This window comes from Echiichthys vipera (genome assembly GCF_963691815.1).
Source record: "Echiichthys vipera genome assembly, chromosome: 6".
In the NCBI taxonomy this organism is placed as follows: domain Eukaryota; kingdom Metazoa; phylum Chordata; class Actinopteri; order Perciformes; family Trachinidae; genus Echiichthys; species Echiichthys vipera.
In genome coordinates, this window is record NC_139831.1 from 6,493,782 (window position 1) to 6,509,512 (window position 15,731).

The 15,731-nt window shown below is 39.7% G+C and overlaps 1 protein-coding gene across 2 annotated transcripts in view; it reads left to right on the plus strand.

Moving 5' to 3' along the window:
• fstl5 (follistatin-like 5) overlaps positions 1 to 15,731 on the plus strand; it is a gene marked incomplete at its 3' end in the record, with an annotated part of 184,505 nt that overhangs the window by 83,392 nt on the left and 85,382 nt on the right. For both annotated transcript variants that reach the window (XM_083915590.1, XM_083915591.1), the window contains exons 5-6: positions 1,823 to 2,019; positions 8,583 to 8,703. In XM_083915590.1, the coding sequence (XP_083771716.1) occupies positions 1,823 to 2,019; positions 8,583 to 8,703 (318 nt within the window). The remainder of the gene's footprint in view (positions 1 to 1,822; positions 2,020 to 8,582; positions 8,704 to 15,731) is intronic.

The following is a 15,731-nucleotide window of genomic DNA, read 5'->3' on the forward strand; positions in this document are numbered from 1 at the left end:
CCACAATTTATCCATAACATGTTCCCTCATTTGCCTTTTTGATAATGATAGTAGAGCATTATCATTGCTCACATTATCTAACCCATTGGTACAAAATGTTTCATGGGTGTAAAGCTGGATTGTGAGCCGGTGACTGTAAAAGGCCATAGCATATGATTCACATCATTTTCACTCTCATCAAACCATTCAATGACCCCTTGTGTTTGAGTCATATACATGTCCGCTCATTTATTCAATGTTTACTTTTATTTGTCACCCATTTGTAACTAAAATAAGTTGCGACAATTTCTTCAGTATTCCTCTAGAAAACTAGAAAATTGTTCCTGCAGAGCCACTCACTGAATTATATCAACTCAGTTTCATTTACAGTTAAGTCTTTGGTTTACACGAATGATCATCTTCACCTGATAGAATATGAAAAGTTCTTCAAATGTTTCTAATATTTCTTAGGCTTTAAACCAAATAAAGACTCAAAACTATTGCATTTCTCACATTTCTTCACAATACTACATTTTCCAGTGCAAGGGGACAAAGCTTTTACACCTTTACAAGGTCACACAGAAATGGGATGGAAATTCAAATGTGTTGATAGCTTCTGTGGAAGGCAGCCCATTGATTTTACTGACAGTGTTAGAAGTTCTCTGAGCCTCTCTTATACCCCAATGAAGGTTACCACCCGGATTACACGAGCATCTCATTTCATTGCTCGCTAATTGCTTAAGTTGTAGGAATACTAGAAGTAACATTTTAAGACAAATATGAGATCCTATACATCAGCCAATGACATGTGATTCTTCTCCAGGGCCATTCTGATTCTGCTTAACTAGTCATCAGCTCTCATCGAGCACCAAGTTCGACTGAGTGGAGATCATTACGGCTCTCCCAAAAAAATTGTACTCCCCTGATCATCCCTAACAAAGTTTGTTTCGCAAAAACTTGAAAAGACTCCATGCTGCAGCTATTATTCCATATTTTCCCCGAGTGGGGTGCGTGCGGTGTGGCAGCGATGTCGCCTTTCTCCCCTGAGATATGAAAAGCATCTCAGCAACAACAAAGTTTTTCTTGTAGGTTGGTTGACATCAGCTAATATTACTGTTATTAGAGGAGAGACACTTCCAGATCTAACAATGAGAAGTTGATGTGATGTGTCAACCTGTAGTCCTAGTCATTATTTTTCTTTGCCTCGACTCTACTTCGCTGAACCTTTCATGTAGTTAACTTCTTTGATCTGGAGCCTTTGATGGCGGATTGTAAATACAACACCATCGTGTTTTCGGTTGGCTGTCAGGGTTATCTCTTGACACCGGTGTGATGGATTTGTTCGTCTGTTTCTTTGTGGTGACGGGGCCGCTGCTCTCTTAGTTGGAGGCAGTGAAATGCTGCACAACTGTCACTGTTTGCGCTCACTCTGGGAAAAGAATCCTTGGCAATTGTTACTGGGATTCAGACAATCATAGACATTTTTTAGAATCTGGTTTTGCTGAATACAAACTACAGCTTATTGTTAAATAATGTGAGTCTTCAGGGGGAGTCTAGTTTTCACAGGTACTAATTGGCTGACATTTGAAACATTGCATCCAATTTTAGAAAGCACAAGTTCAATGCTTTTAATCATGCACCTTGTTCAGCACCTGGGAGTCATTTAGGTATTTATGTGATAACAGGTTTTAGAGATCCTGTCAACATTTCAATATTTCTAGCAATCCAATCAAAACAAAAACATACTTTTCTCTCAGCCCTTACAGTGATTGTTACAAGTTTATTATTAATATTATCTCCCTCTCCTAACCGGTCTGCCTACCCCTTTATCTTTCTTTCCCAGATGATAACTGCAGACTGACTGACTACCGTCGACTGAAAACCAAGATTCTGGATTTGCACGACAAACGCTACATGGGATCTAACATCCATGGGGCCCACAAGGACAACATGGCTGCCAGGAAGCAACTGGTTGATATGATGTTCAAACGCTTCGATGCAGATAACAATGGTCAAGTGGATGCCAGCGAGCTCTCACAGGTAAGGGTATTGAAAAAAAAAGTTGAGCTTTAATACACTTTTAAACAGAACAACTTCAGTGCTTAAGTAAATATTCATGTACAGGAGTTCTTTGTCATGTTCTTTGTCATGTCTCCCAAAATGAAACTGTTCAGCATTTTGTAACTGCACTCAGCAGCAACTCTGCCTGTCAAAACCACAGTCATTTATATTTAAATATCAATCCTTCCAAATGGAGACTACAAATGCAAAAAGCCCCTCTCAGGTGCTTAAACTAGCCACTTTGATGTCTGCCATAATTGTGTCCGTTGTACTTTTTTTACCCTTCCCTCTGGTAGCTGTGGTGCGTGGCTCTAGGTAAATCTTTTGAAAAGCAATGTGGGTGTAAGGAGCTTTGTGCGTACGGGAGGCTGCAGCCTTTGACCATCGCTGCCAAGAGGGATGGTTGTAAAAAAGATAGTCTTTGCATAACAAATAGTCTCCCAGGATCTGAGGACTGATTTGATATAGAATTTATTTAAATAATTGAAAGGGTAAGCAACCTGCGGTGGTTTTTCAGAAACATGAAACCAGTTGCTGCTCTTGGATCAGTTTCCTGCTGATCCAGTAAGATATCCCATCGGCACAGGGGTCACCTTGGTTAGCTTTGTCAGTGCCCTCTTGCCCAACGGGGGAGGTCTCATTGGTTTCATTTGAATATATATCACTATTTTGAATTCAAAGCATCTAAACAATGCCTGCAAAATAGTGATATTTTTGTCATATTTTCATATTATTTACATATTTTTACATTTACCGCATGCCAGAATGAGAGAACTCCATGTTTAGTAGGTAAAATGCACAGTCAACAAACCATGTTGCCCTGTGTTTTATGGAATAATCCTGGCAGTATTCTCTGAATGTGAATTTGAACATGTATTTAAAGCTATTGAATATTACTTTGGATTTTTAAACCTCTTGGTGTTGCCATTTAGTCTATTCCATGCAAAACTGAACCACTCCACCTCTCACTGAATTTTTGAAGGATTCAAGCTGGTCAATAATAATGAACATCCAGATGGAGAAGCTCTTTTAAGAAGTTCCTCCTCAAGGGCTGCCTTTAGCCGCCCTCCCCTTTATTCCTAGACACATATGGTGATGTTGGCTGATTTCACACAGCATCAGGTACAAATGATCAGAGAAAATAAGAGAACGAGCCTTTCTGCAATAGTCAAAAATAACAATATTAGGGGATTGCAGGTGTCCCTTACGGTTTTTTTCAGCTAAATCAAAAGAATAATGTTTCTTTGCATACTTTTTAATTTGCTGACTTGGTCCTTTTGTATTCTTTAGCTTGGAAATCAAAATTATGGATAATATAAGTCTATAGCCTAAAACTTTTAAACGTCTGCAAACTTTCTCCTCACATCGACATTACCGCATAATATATGATTTTATGATATATCAAAGTGAAATGGCTTCATCAGTCTGATAAATCACTTAATAAAGGGAGGCAGTTGTGGGTTGATAGTGCCTTAACATAAGGGCACCGGAGTGTAATTATGGATTGGGTGTGTAATGAGTTTTATGTTGGTGTATTAAATGTTCTCACATAATGTAATTTCAGTTTAATTAATAGCTCGGGATACACAGTTTTCTTTTCTCTCCAAAAGATGTGAGTCTTAAATATCACACACGATATATGAAGGTTCAGATTCACTTTGATTCTTATTGTCAGGGCAAGCTCCATGTTCTATACCTCGGTTTTGCGGTTTTGCCTTATTGACAAAGATGAATGTGAAAGACAGGAGATTAATGCACATTCAATGTTGGTGTAAACAATCCCTTAAACAGAGCATTGTAGGAGCAAATCACACTCTTACCAGAAGTTCAAAGTCCCAAACCATGTCTGCCACCCCTGTGCCCTAAAGCACCCTTTATAATTGGAGTGGTTTCTGAGCTCATTTAAAATTGTAGAATGGAAATCCCTCACCATGGCTTACTTGACTTGCCAGAGTGTGCACATGAAGGGGCACAGGGAGCAATTTTCCCTGCCCTTTTAGTCTTGGGTGCCCTTTTAAAATGGCAAATCAAAACTTCTTCTTTTTTTTCGCTTTGCACTGCCCATATCTATCATTTTACAAAGACAGATGCCTGAAATCATATGTTGTTATAAAAAGATCTTATTTATTTGGAACAAATCCAAATATATTTTACCTGGCCACGTATTGGGAATGTTACATTGCTCAATGACACTGCCTTATTTCAGTTATTGTACTGAAGTGTGGGGTAACACCTATGAAACTAACAAAAAGCCATTATTATTAATACAGAAAAAAGGAGTCCGAATAATACACAAAGCTGCATTTCGAGAGCATACAAATGCACTTTTCATTAATTCAGGATTGTTGAAACTCAAAAACATCATAGAATTGCAGACGTTATCGGTAATGTTTAAAGCTAGAAACAGAACTCTACCAGAGGACATGCAAAAGTTGTTTATTTTTACATCAGAGAATGCAAATCATAGGAGGAAGTTTGACTTTAAACATCAGCGTGCACAAACAACATTAAAACCAATGTGCTTATCTGCTAAAGGGGTAAAACTGTGGAATTTCCCGGGAGGATGAATTCAAAATTTGTCCGAATATTATTCAATTTAAAAGATTGTATTCAACAAATGTATTGAATCATATAAACTTGATGAGTAGCTGCGAGGGTAGGAGAAATCAGGGGGCATCATCGCATGTTTGTATTATGTTGAAAATTTCATACTTTTTGAAAAGATTGCTCTTTAGGTTTGTGTTTTACACTTACAGTAAAGAAAGTCCTTGTCTAGACCAAAATAAGTAAAATGAATGACACACAGAGTCTGCACTACAATAAATCCTTCAATGTCCTCTTACCAGTGCGAAGGATTTTGGTTTGACCCATCTCAACCTGTCTGCAGGAAAATGAAAGAAGTTGGCTGAGGAGGAGACAAACATAACATTACATTTTCTTTAATTGGTAGGGAAAAGTCACGTTAAATCTGACGGTCAAGGTGAATACGGAGTGTTAAGACACAAACTGTAAATCAAAAGGCTGGTCTTAAATGTTGAACAGAATAATAAAACTAAACTAAGTAGCACTGCCTGATGAGAATCATTTATGTAGAAATAGTGGTGTTCTGCGAAAGAGGGACAGCAGCATATGTGACCTTGTCAACAGCCTTTAAAATTAGGCCAATGACCAGTGGTGTTTTCAAATGTGACCACATGTCCACATGTCCTTAGGGTACATAACGTCTGTGCTACCAAATAGATCCTGTACAAATTTGTCGAAAATGTTATGAAGTAGTAAAAATTTGGGTTGATAGGTGTTCTATCTGCCTAACAAGCGGATGCACCATTGACTCTGTAAATTAAGTTTGAAACAGGCAAAAGCTCCATTCTCACTAAACATTACAGCTGGTTATCCCGGCAGTGATGAAAATCAGTTCATGTAGATCACAGGGCCTGCTGAAAGCTAGTGAACATGCCCGTGGTCATTTTATACCAGGGGTGTCCGATCGTGCTCCTGGAGGGCCGCTGTCCTGCATCTTTTAGGTTTCTCCCTGCACCAAAACACCTGAGTCTAACGGTTTTCAAACTTGTGACAAGCTTCCGTTGCTTGATAACGGGCACAGTATTAGAATCAGGTGTGACCTAAAACACAGGACAGGACAGTGGCCCTCCAGGAGCACGATAAGACACCCCTGTCTTATACTGTGGTTGAATCATAGACTGTATGTAAAGATGGACGACTTGACAGTTCCCTGAAAGTGAAGCCAAAACATATAGATCGCCCCCTGGTGGCTGGCTGCAGTAAAGGTCATAAATCCTGCCACCTCCATGGAAGCGAGGGGACATGGGCCAATCAGTACACCTTAAATAATTTTTTTCCCAAAGATGGTTTATGTCGATGTAGGTAGTTTGTTCAAGTGTTATTTTCATGATAATAGTTACATTTTAGTTTTAAAAAGTTTAAATATTTGATACTAATAAAAAACGCAGTGAAAGCAGGCAGCAACCTCCAGGACTAAGAAATAAGGCTTCTCGGTTACCGCTACCATTTCTTACCCACCTCAGCTCCACTGGACTCCGCCTCTTTGCCCATTTTTGCATAAACCAGAAGCAGGGGGGCAAATGGCTCTGCCTAGATGGTAACATCCACTTCTATTGGTCAGGCGGATGTATGAGCTAGACTTCGATGCCACCTGTTAACTACTGCCTTCTATCTGGGATACTTCAATTATTCTATCTTCAGATTGCAAAGTACTTCAGGACACACCTACTACATCAAACACCCTTGAAAAGGTTAGGTTTAGGCACCCAAGCTATGTGCTTATAGCCTCATGAGACCATCCTGAGCTCAATCTTGCGAGCTCCATTGTATTTTACTCGCAGATCAGTCTGGTAATGGGCGGCCAGAAGGTTGCCAAGGTTCATGCAAATCAATACATCTGGCGGAGTCAGGTTATGTGGTTAGGTTAAGGAAAAGATTGTGTTTTAGCTTAAAATAATAATTTTAATCCAGGAAGTTATCTCAGCTGATGTGTCACATAGTAAAGTGGGCATGGCACGTAGCCTGGAAGAATGCAGTTAGACCATCCTTGGATAATTTGGCGTCACTTTTGTAGAGTGAAAGGAAGTGGAGACGTGTCCTCCATCTTTATACACTGTCTATTGTTGAATAGTCACTCGCTACGGAAAAAAAGTGACTGCAAATATTTGAAGTAACCAGATTAATCAAAAGTTTGTGTGGGAGGTAAGGTCACGTCAGTAGATATTTAAGAAAGAGATAAAGCATCAAACAGCCCTTACAAATCTCTCGGAGGCCACCGACATCACGCCAAGGAAAGCAAGCAAGAAAGGACTAAAGAGTGGAGCTTATTTTTCAGTTTCTGTACTTTTTTCCCTGAGGAATATGCATAGCATTTTAAGTCATCCCTTATCTAGCATACCTTTGCTTTGGCTTAGATACAGATCAAGTCTAAATGAATGAGTACTTACAAGACAGAAAGAGGAAAAAACATTTTGCAGATGAAATAATTTAATATATGAAAGACAAGAGCAGCTATTTTACCGTGTACATCTCAGTTATTTGTTACTTGTTATGTTACTAAGACACACTCTGTGCCATTATAGGTGACTCCTAAATTTTGGGCGAGTCATCTGGGAAGGGAAGTGCAGTGATCCGACGGACGAGGCGAGATGTATAAAGCTGTCCCTTGTGATCAGCATTTTGGCAGCTGATCTAGTATGATGGATGGTTCACTGTCAGGGCGTTGCAGAGGAGGATGAGCAGGATCTTTCTTTGGCCGGATGTTGATAAAATCTCTCTATGAGTCCTTTTCACTATCTATTGAGACAAAACTTCAGTTTGGCTAAAAACGTGTTTTGACGTTAAACACGGAGTTTAGATATGGCACGTACCGTTGAGTCATTACAGAGATTATATTCAAACTTTTGAAAAATGGACAGTAGATAAAGTGAGTACACACAGTACATTTACTGTTAAGGATAAGTTTGAGATACTGGTTCTTACCTCCATTTAATGCTACTGTATGCTTTTATTCCACTATATTGCAGAGGGCAATGTTTGAGTTGAGACTTGCAACTACTTGCAATGTGCAGGTCTGCAACAATCAAAATCTGACACCAATGCAACAGTGTATCATCCCCATAGCAACAACTCTCTGTACTTCCGTTCTAACTTCTGACTTTTCAGGATTTTTTTTCGGAGCTTGATTTAATTTGTATCATCATCAAATAGGAATGAGGACAGAGATAGTGACATACTCGCTACAACAGCGTTTCTAGACTTAGACTTAGACTTGGACTTGGACTTGGACTTCTCTTTATTGATCCCTTTGGGATGAACTCCCGCAAGGAAATTTCCAGCAGCTTACAAAAACACAAGCGAGGTATAAAAAAATACAGTATAAGATAACCAACAAACTCTTAGCTACATAAATATAGAAAGTATAAAAAAACAATAAACAGTAAACTCGGTTAAATATATATGAAGTAGATGTAAGAATACAGTTAAAATAAAATTCACGGAAAATGAAATCGGATAAGTTAAATGAAGAGAAGATGTGTGAGATAAAATATCTATGACTGTATATGACAGAAATGAGCAGTACGATTAAATTATTGGATTAAGTTATTTCACAAAAAAAGAAGTAGTGACGAAATGGCATAATAATGTTGTATTTCTCTGATGCACTGCTTTGTTCTCAATTACGGCACGCCCTCTCCTTATTTTCTCCATAACTCGCTTTTCCCTCGCTCTCTGTCTCTTTTTCTCTCTCGTATGCGCCTGTTTAGCTTCTGTCCATGAATGTCATTTTGACCAGCTGTTTGTCATTGACCTGACCAGTGGACTTTGCTGCGAGTTAACTGGCTGCTGAAACAGGTGTCGTGCCTCAGGTTCTAAAACCAGCTGGTGGCATCTTGTCAAGTTGAGTCGCCAGACAGTTTAGGTCGAGGTCGTCACACCGATGCAATGTTTACGTGCCATGTTCTAAAATGGTTTTGTCTCATCTTCTTTAAGCAAACATCGATTTATTCTCATTGAAGGTCATCAAACAAGAAGGACTGTCCAAGGATGTCTCCGAGTGCACATTGTTCGACCTACTCAAGTACAATGACGTCGATGACGACGAGCACCTGACGAAAGAGGAGTTTTACACAGCTCTGGGTGAGTCCAAAGTTATGTTTGTAAAATGATTTGTGCCATTCTAAAAACCCCATTCCAAGTTTTCTAAGTTTGAAAAGGTTTAACTTTACTGTCCCTGAAAATGAAGGTTCAGGCTGCTTCTGATATTTCTCTGCCCACATTTTCCATATACATCATGAATCATCAGAAAACATGGCTAAGATGTGGCAGGACTGAAATTCTCATCCACCAAGTCCTTTTAATATCTCCTGACGTGTTTACTGTACGTGTCGTACAGGTTCACTACTCCCTCCCATCTAAGTCTATAAATATTGTGACAAATGTGTCTGCATCATTTTTCACTTAGCTTAATTGCGGTTCACGTGGAGAGCAATGCAAGCATAGCGATTGAACTGGAACAGAAAGGGTAACCTGAAACCATAGAAACAACAGAAATCTGTCAGAGCTCCACACATAATTAGTTGTCGTACATCCATTTCTAGCCCTCAATTCCATTGCTACCCATGCTTCTTTTCTTGCCGCTTTGCATAAGACACCTGTCTGAAAATGTGCAAATCCCAAGGTTGTCCAATCAAGTTTTGATTGTGTTTTACTTTGAAATCCGTCTGTTGCATTTCCTCAGAAACATGGGCCATTACAAACTTACAATTTAGATAAACTTGGAATAGTGTTTGCCGGAAATATTTTTATATATTATAATGATAAAAATGTTCAACCTGGAGATGGCGCCAAGGGAAACAGGTCATGACTAAACCCAGAGTCACATCAAAAGCCCATGTGCACCAGTTTCCTCCTTTTGTTTCCTCCTCATGTTCTCCGTCATGGATCCTCTCTGTCTGACATTTTCAGTCAGCTCAATATGCTCTGACAGAATATCCTCTGACATTTGGCTGGCTTGACACATTTAGCAGTGGGAGAGAATTCATAATGAACCTTGATCTGATCAGCTCTTTGTATTGAAAGCATCTCTTAGAGCCGACAAAGTCATGGGAGTCTCATCTTTGTCTGGTATTCTCCACATCACACGTGAATGTGTGAGAGCAAACTTCTCCAGGCAAATCATAAAAATAAAGTAACCCCCGCCAATCTGGGGAAGAGCTGTGTTTCCTTGAAGAGTTGAGTTCCTCCACCTCCCAACTATTTCCTCCTCAATTTTAAGATCTTTTTTGCAAGCTTCCAGCTTAGCTCCTCGAGAAATGGGATACTTCATTGTAGTAAGTCTCACCCTCTGTGGTGGGGTTTCTTTCAACTTGTCTTACTTTTCTCCATTACTTCCTCATTTCATTTCCATAAAGAAATATATTTAAAAAAGTAGCAGATTCAAGCAATAAGGTGCCCTGTAGTTGTTTATGTGCCTTGTCAACAACTCAGCATGAAGACTTCGCGCACACTAGTGGAGGGCTTGAAGCGTTTCACCTATGTTCACTCAATACTGAATTTATATGATCGTTTTTCATACTTGGAGGTCACTGTGGTTCGCAGTTGGTGTCTTCTTTACTTTATACATCGTTAAACCTACTTAACTCTCCTAAATGCTTATGTGCTTCAAAAGCGGGCCCTCTGTGTGCCTGTGAGGCAGCTGGGAAAGAAAGCCTGATAATAAGGTCACACAGTCGCCTTCTCTAGAGACTTACAGCTGTATTGAAATTTTCAATTCACCTGATTTCAATAGAACTCTAGTCTATTCATCCTCCAAGGGAGATAACACAGGCGAGGTGCAAAAAAAGTGCTTGAAAGTGTACACCTCACCATGGAAGAGACTAAAGGCACCAGGCTTGACTTAAACACTACTAATTTTGTAAAACAAAATGTAAAAAATGAACACCTAGATACAAATGTACTGAATTGTTGTGCATTTGTATTTATAATTTGGTGCAATGGTGTAGTGTAGTTCTTACTGGTGCTTAAATGAAATTTTAGTTGAACAAGCCTCACAGCGAAAGGGTTCCTGGTTCGAATCCCAGCTGGGGCCATTCTGTGTGGAGTTTGCAAGCTCTCCCCGTGTCTGCGTGGGTTTTTTCCGGGTTCTCCGGTTTCCTCCCACAGTCCAAAGACATGCACGTGTTTATTGATGGCTCTAAAATTGCCCGTAGGTGTGAATGGCTGTCTGTCTCTGTTCGTCTCTATGTGCCCTGCGATAAACTGGCGTCCTGTCCAGGGTGTACCCCACCTCACGCCTGATGTGAGCTAGGATCGTCTCCAGCCCCCCGCGACCCCGACAGGGACAAGCGGTTGAAGATGAATGAATGAATGAATGAAGAATTCAAAATAAAAAATAAAAGCAGCTGAACCCGATAACAAAGTAACTTAAATAAGAATGTGTTTCGATGTTTGTCCACTCAGACTTGTCCTAGTTGTCCCTGTGATGTTAAGGCAAAGCTGTGGTTGAACCTTTAGTTTTCTCAGCTATACCTTAAGTTGTACTCCGTAATATTTTCATCTAATTAACTGTATCCATCAAAGAGTGAGTTGAAACTGACGGTAATGCCGTGAACTTCTAACTTCTGAGTCAGGCTTGTAGTGAGGGCAGAAGTGCAATAGGGACATGTGTGCGGATGGATTGAAAAGGGTAACATGTAGGAGACGGACTGGAAGTAGAGAGGTGAATGTGTTTCAATAAAGTTTCCAAAAGACCAAGTCAACACACACAGCCACCCTGAACGTGACAAGATGGAGGGCTCTGAATGAACAGGCTTGCCTACAATTGCATCTTACTGCCAAAGAGGCTGAAACGATGTATCTCAATTCTTATGGAGTACAACTTTATGGAACGCATGTCTATAAGTAAGCAGCTATATTTCATTTGAACATGTGACATACTGGGGTTCAGTATCAAGCCGAGCAATAGAGATTACAACAGATTACAGTGCTGCTTTTGCACCCTGCTCTTAGGTTCAAAATTGTATAACATTATCTATACCATTCACATTACGGAGAAAAAAAAACGGTAATTGGGAAAGCATTAAGTTTTATTGTGTTATTGGATAGACTAAAGAACACTCAAGTAAAGTAGGTATAAAACAGCTAGATAACGTAACACACAGTTCAAGCAAGAGTCCTGGTACACAGCTAATGATATACAACAGTTGGGACAGGGTAATGTTACCACTCTGTTGCATCACCTCTTCTGTTATTACCACTCTGTCAGCTTTTGGGAACTGAGGGGACCAATTGCTGTCCTGAGCCTGAGCGGTGGTGTCCACTACAGGATCTCCAGAGTCAGTTTTTAATGCGGTGCCGTCTGATCGTTTAATGATATTGTGTACTTAAGACGATTTAATCCCCAAATTCTTTTCAATTTAACGTTAGGAAACATTATTTTTTAATTGTTTCCAGCGCAGTCTTTCGCTGAGCGGTGAACCCCTCCCCAGCTTTGCTTCAGAAAGACTCAGCCTCTGTGGGATGCTGTATTTATACCCAATGATGTTACCAACCTGTTGCCAGCAAACCTAATTAATTGTGAGATGTTCCACCAGATGTTTTCTTTTTCGCATTTTACAACTTTTTCAGTCTTTTGTTGCCACTGTCCAAGCTTTTTTTGAACATGTTGCTGGCGTATACTTTTCAAAAAACAATTACATTTCTCCGTTTCATCATTTGATATATTGTTTTGTCTGTGTTACTTTTAATTAAACATGGGGTTTCAGTGTTTTGCAAATCATCATCATCTGTTTCTTTTTACATTTTACACAGTGACCCAACCTTTGTGGAAATGGTTGTACTGCGGTTGCAGGCAATTTCCATATTGATTTGAGTCATAAGCAGTTTGAGACCAGCAGTGCAGTGGACCAACATGGAGAGAAATCTATGGATTGATTTGGTCTCTTAGACCATGGTCACAGTGCCTGTGGCAAAAATGCATTGCAAAGTTAGAGTTTTTCACTTCATTGCCAGCATAATCTGTGAGTGGCAGCTATAAAAATCTATGCAAATACCTTAAGCGCTGTCGTAAACTGAGCACCGTCATAAAGTAAATCAGTTGATCCAGTGTGTCCAGGATTATGGTGCAGCTAGGAAAAGAAAATGCAGGATGACTCCCCATGAAAACGGCACCTGTCTGACTACTCCGCTAATAAGGACCCTTTGCACACCTTTGTGGAATATTCAAAGCGTGGCAACGTTGTTTGTCAGGACAGAAGATAAGACTTTAATGTCCATGCATTATTCATTCCTCCTTTGCATAGACTAGAAGGGGGGCTGAGAATCAATTTGCTTCAGCTGGCAGTAAGGCAACTGTCTTGCAGGAGTGATGTATTTTAATTAGATGATGTTGCCGATATGAATGATGTCTGCCACGCCACTGATAGTCAGCCTCTAGTCATAGTTGAATAATTTGGTGAATGATGGCCTACTGTGTCATGGGTAAACAGATAAGGTGTCATCCATCATAAAGTGTCATTAACTTTTGGTCGGAGAGTGTCACGATACATCGGAGCATTGACTGTCGGACATCAACTTCATGCAGTACACAAAGTATATGAGTACACCTACAGTACTACAAGGTAAAGGCACAGCAGTCACTTTGAAAATATGTCACTCAAGCAAATACAACATTTGTGTATCTGATCATTTTTAATTTAGTACACAACATAAAGCAGTTACCCTATATAGTCTGCAAACACCAGTATGAGCTGTACTGTAGTCTGTGCTGTGTGTGTGTAAGACAGCATGGTTGTGCCTTTATAGTTATTAATCTGCATTAATACTGCATCCAATACTTTCCTTTATGTCACAGCACAGCCAAACATGTATTGTACGTCATAAAAGCAAAACCCTTAACACTTCATTTTTTTAAGCATTCTTAGTTTTTAAGCATTTTTTCACACCTGCCTAAAATTTTGACACAGTAGTGTGTATGTATATTAGGGCTGAAACAATTACTCAAATAACTCGTTACTCTATTACAAAAATGTTATATTTTTTTTGCAAAATAATGCAAATTGTATTACATTTTTATGCAAAATTAAATATATTTTTCCTATTACTTGAATAATCGATGGAATAATCGGTAGAATACTCGATTACAAAAATATTTGATAGCTGCAGCCCTAATACAGTATATGGGCTTGATGGTAACTCAATCATCAGGAGTACAATTTTCCAGGTTCCCTTTTTACTTTCAAGTTGATGTTACTTGTGGCAAACTGTGAGAATTACCTTTTACTAAGTTTATATTGCAGTGAACACAGATTTTGACCGATCTGTTGGAGATGGCAGACCTCTCTCCCAACACTGACTGCACAAAAGTGGTTTATACAGTATATATATATATATAAAGCATGTAGGAAAACTTAATAGAGGTGCACTAAGAAAATGCTCCTTTCCCTGGTTTGCTCTGGAGCCTATGCATGCTGCCATAGCAATATAGTTGAAACCACTTTTGTGCAGTCAGTGTTGGGAGAGAGGTCTGCCATCTGCAACAGACCGGTCAAAACCTGTGTTCATTGCAAAATAAACTTAGTAAAAGGTAATTCCCACGGTTTGCCACGAGTAATATCAACCTGACAGTAAAAAGGGAACCTGGAAAATTGTACTCCTGATGATTGAGTAACCAGTGAATATACAGTATGTGATTTCAGCTACCATATCCAGGCACTGTAAGCAAAGATCAGAGTCTATACGTTAGCTTAGTTTCGGTGGCATTCAGACAGAAAGTGTTAAAAGATGCTCCACACAAGGCAGATTGTGACCGCTTCCTTGTGCCAGTGTCCTTTTTTAAGCCCTTTGAAGTTGGCTGGACAATCACAGGGTGCCATGCCTGCACATCACACAGTTTAAATGTTATTAGTTTGGGTACACCTACTAAATGCATTTTCTATGCCTCCAGACAGGCTGCTTCACAGACAACAATGGCAAGGAATGTGCAAGTGTTTGGATAGTATCCTCTGTCTGAATGCTCCCTCGGGCTAGTTTGTTGGCTTGAATATTATCCCCAACAAAACCTCTTCTTAGGTCCATTCACAGCAGACTTGCAGTGCAAAATCTCTTAGAGTACTTACATTTAAAGAATCCTCGTAACATTTATTGTCCTACTTGATGAACCACACTGCTATGACAACAGCTATTGTCCTAATTTCGACATGTCTGTCAACTATGTAAAGTTTTTTTTATTGATTAGATGTTTTTTCAGCTGATTCACAGCTGTGACCTTCAGTGTACTTTCCTATCAAGTAGTGTGGCGATGCTATTTGTGCTGCACTGGGGGACGTATCTCACCCTTGCTGGTTATTTCTTGGGTGCTAAGATATTGATCTGAACCCTGACACCTCCTGACAGAACACACAGCCGGGAGATACAGCTCTTTGATTTCTGCTGAGGCTAGAAGCCTTGGAGTGCCTGTTAGATTCCTGAGGTGACTGCTGGGAATATTGGATGGACTGTAATGTGGTCTATCACTTAATGTTGATGTGGTGTGTCGAAGGAAGGGACTGACACTGTTTTTTAAGGACAACTTCTGCTTTTGGATCCAGGATGAACCCCTGTGTTCATATTCAACTTTGAACCACAATATTTGTTTAAGTAAAGGAAAAAAATGTGGTCATGATCAAACCTATGGGAAGATTGCCGTCATGGGTAACGGGAACTGTTGCTAGTTATAGTTAGCATTAGCAATAACTGTATTGTCTTGCCGATATGGGTGTCATTTGGTAGAACGCTGTTTTTACACAGTTGTGGGTTTTTTCCCTCACTTTTCTGCATGTTTTCTACTTTTTGTCTCATTTTGTTGTGTTTATATTATCTTCCTTCTCATTTTCTTTTGTTTTAATGCAAGACTGCTCTAATCATGTGTGTTTCCAATTTGGTGTAATCCCTGTATTTGCAGAAAGTTTGCCGAGCTCGAAAATGAGTTGACTTACACTCTCTACTTCTGTGAAGATTATAATTAGACATCCAAACCAACAGCCAGGCCTCCTCAAGGGAAGGCTCCTTCCATTAAGGCAAATTTGCTGTTATTCAGCGCCCATGGCGCAGTGACAATTAATGGATACTCAGGCTTTTACTTGTCAAAACCCCTGCTGAGCATTCCATTCACCGGCTGCGAGAAGTGG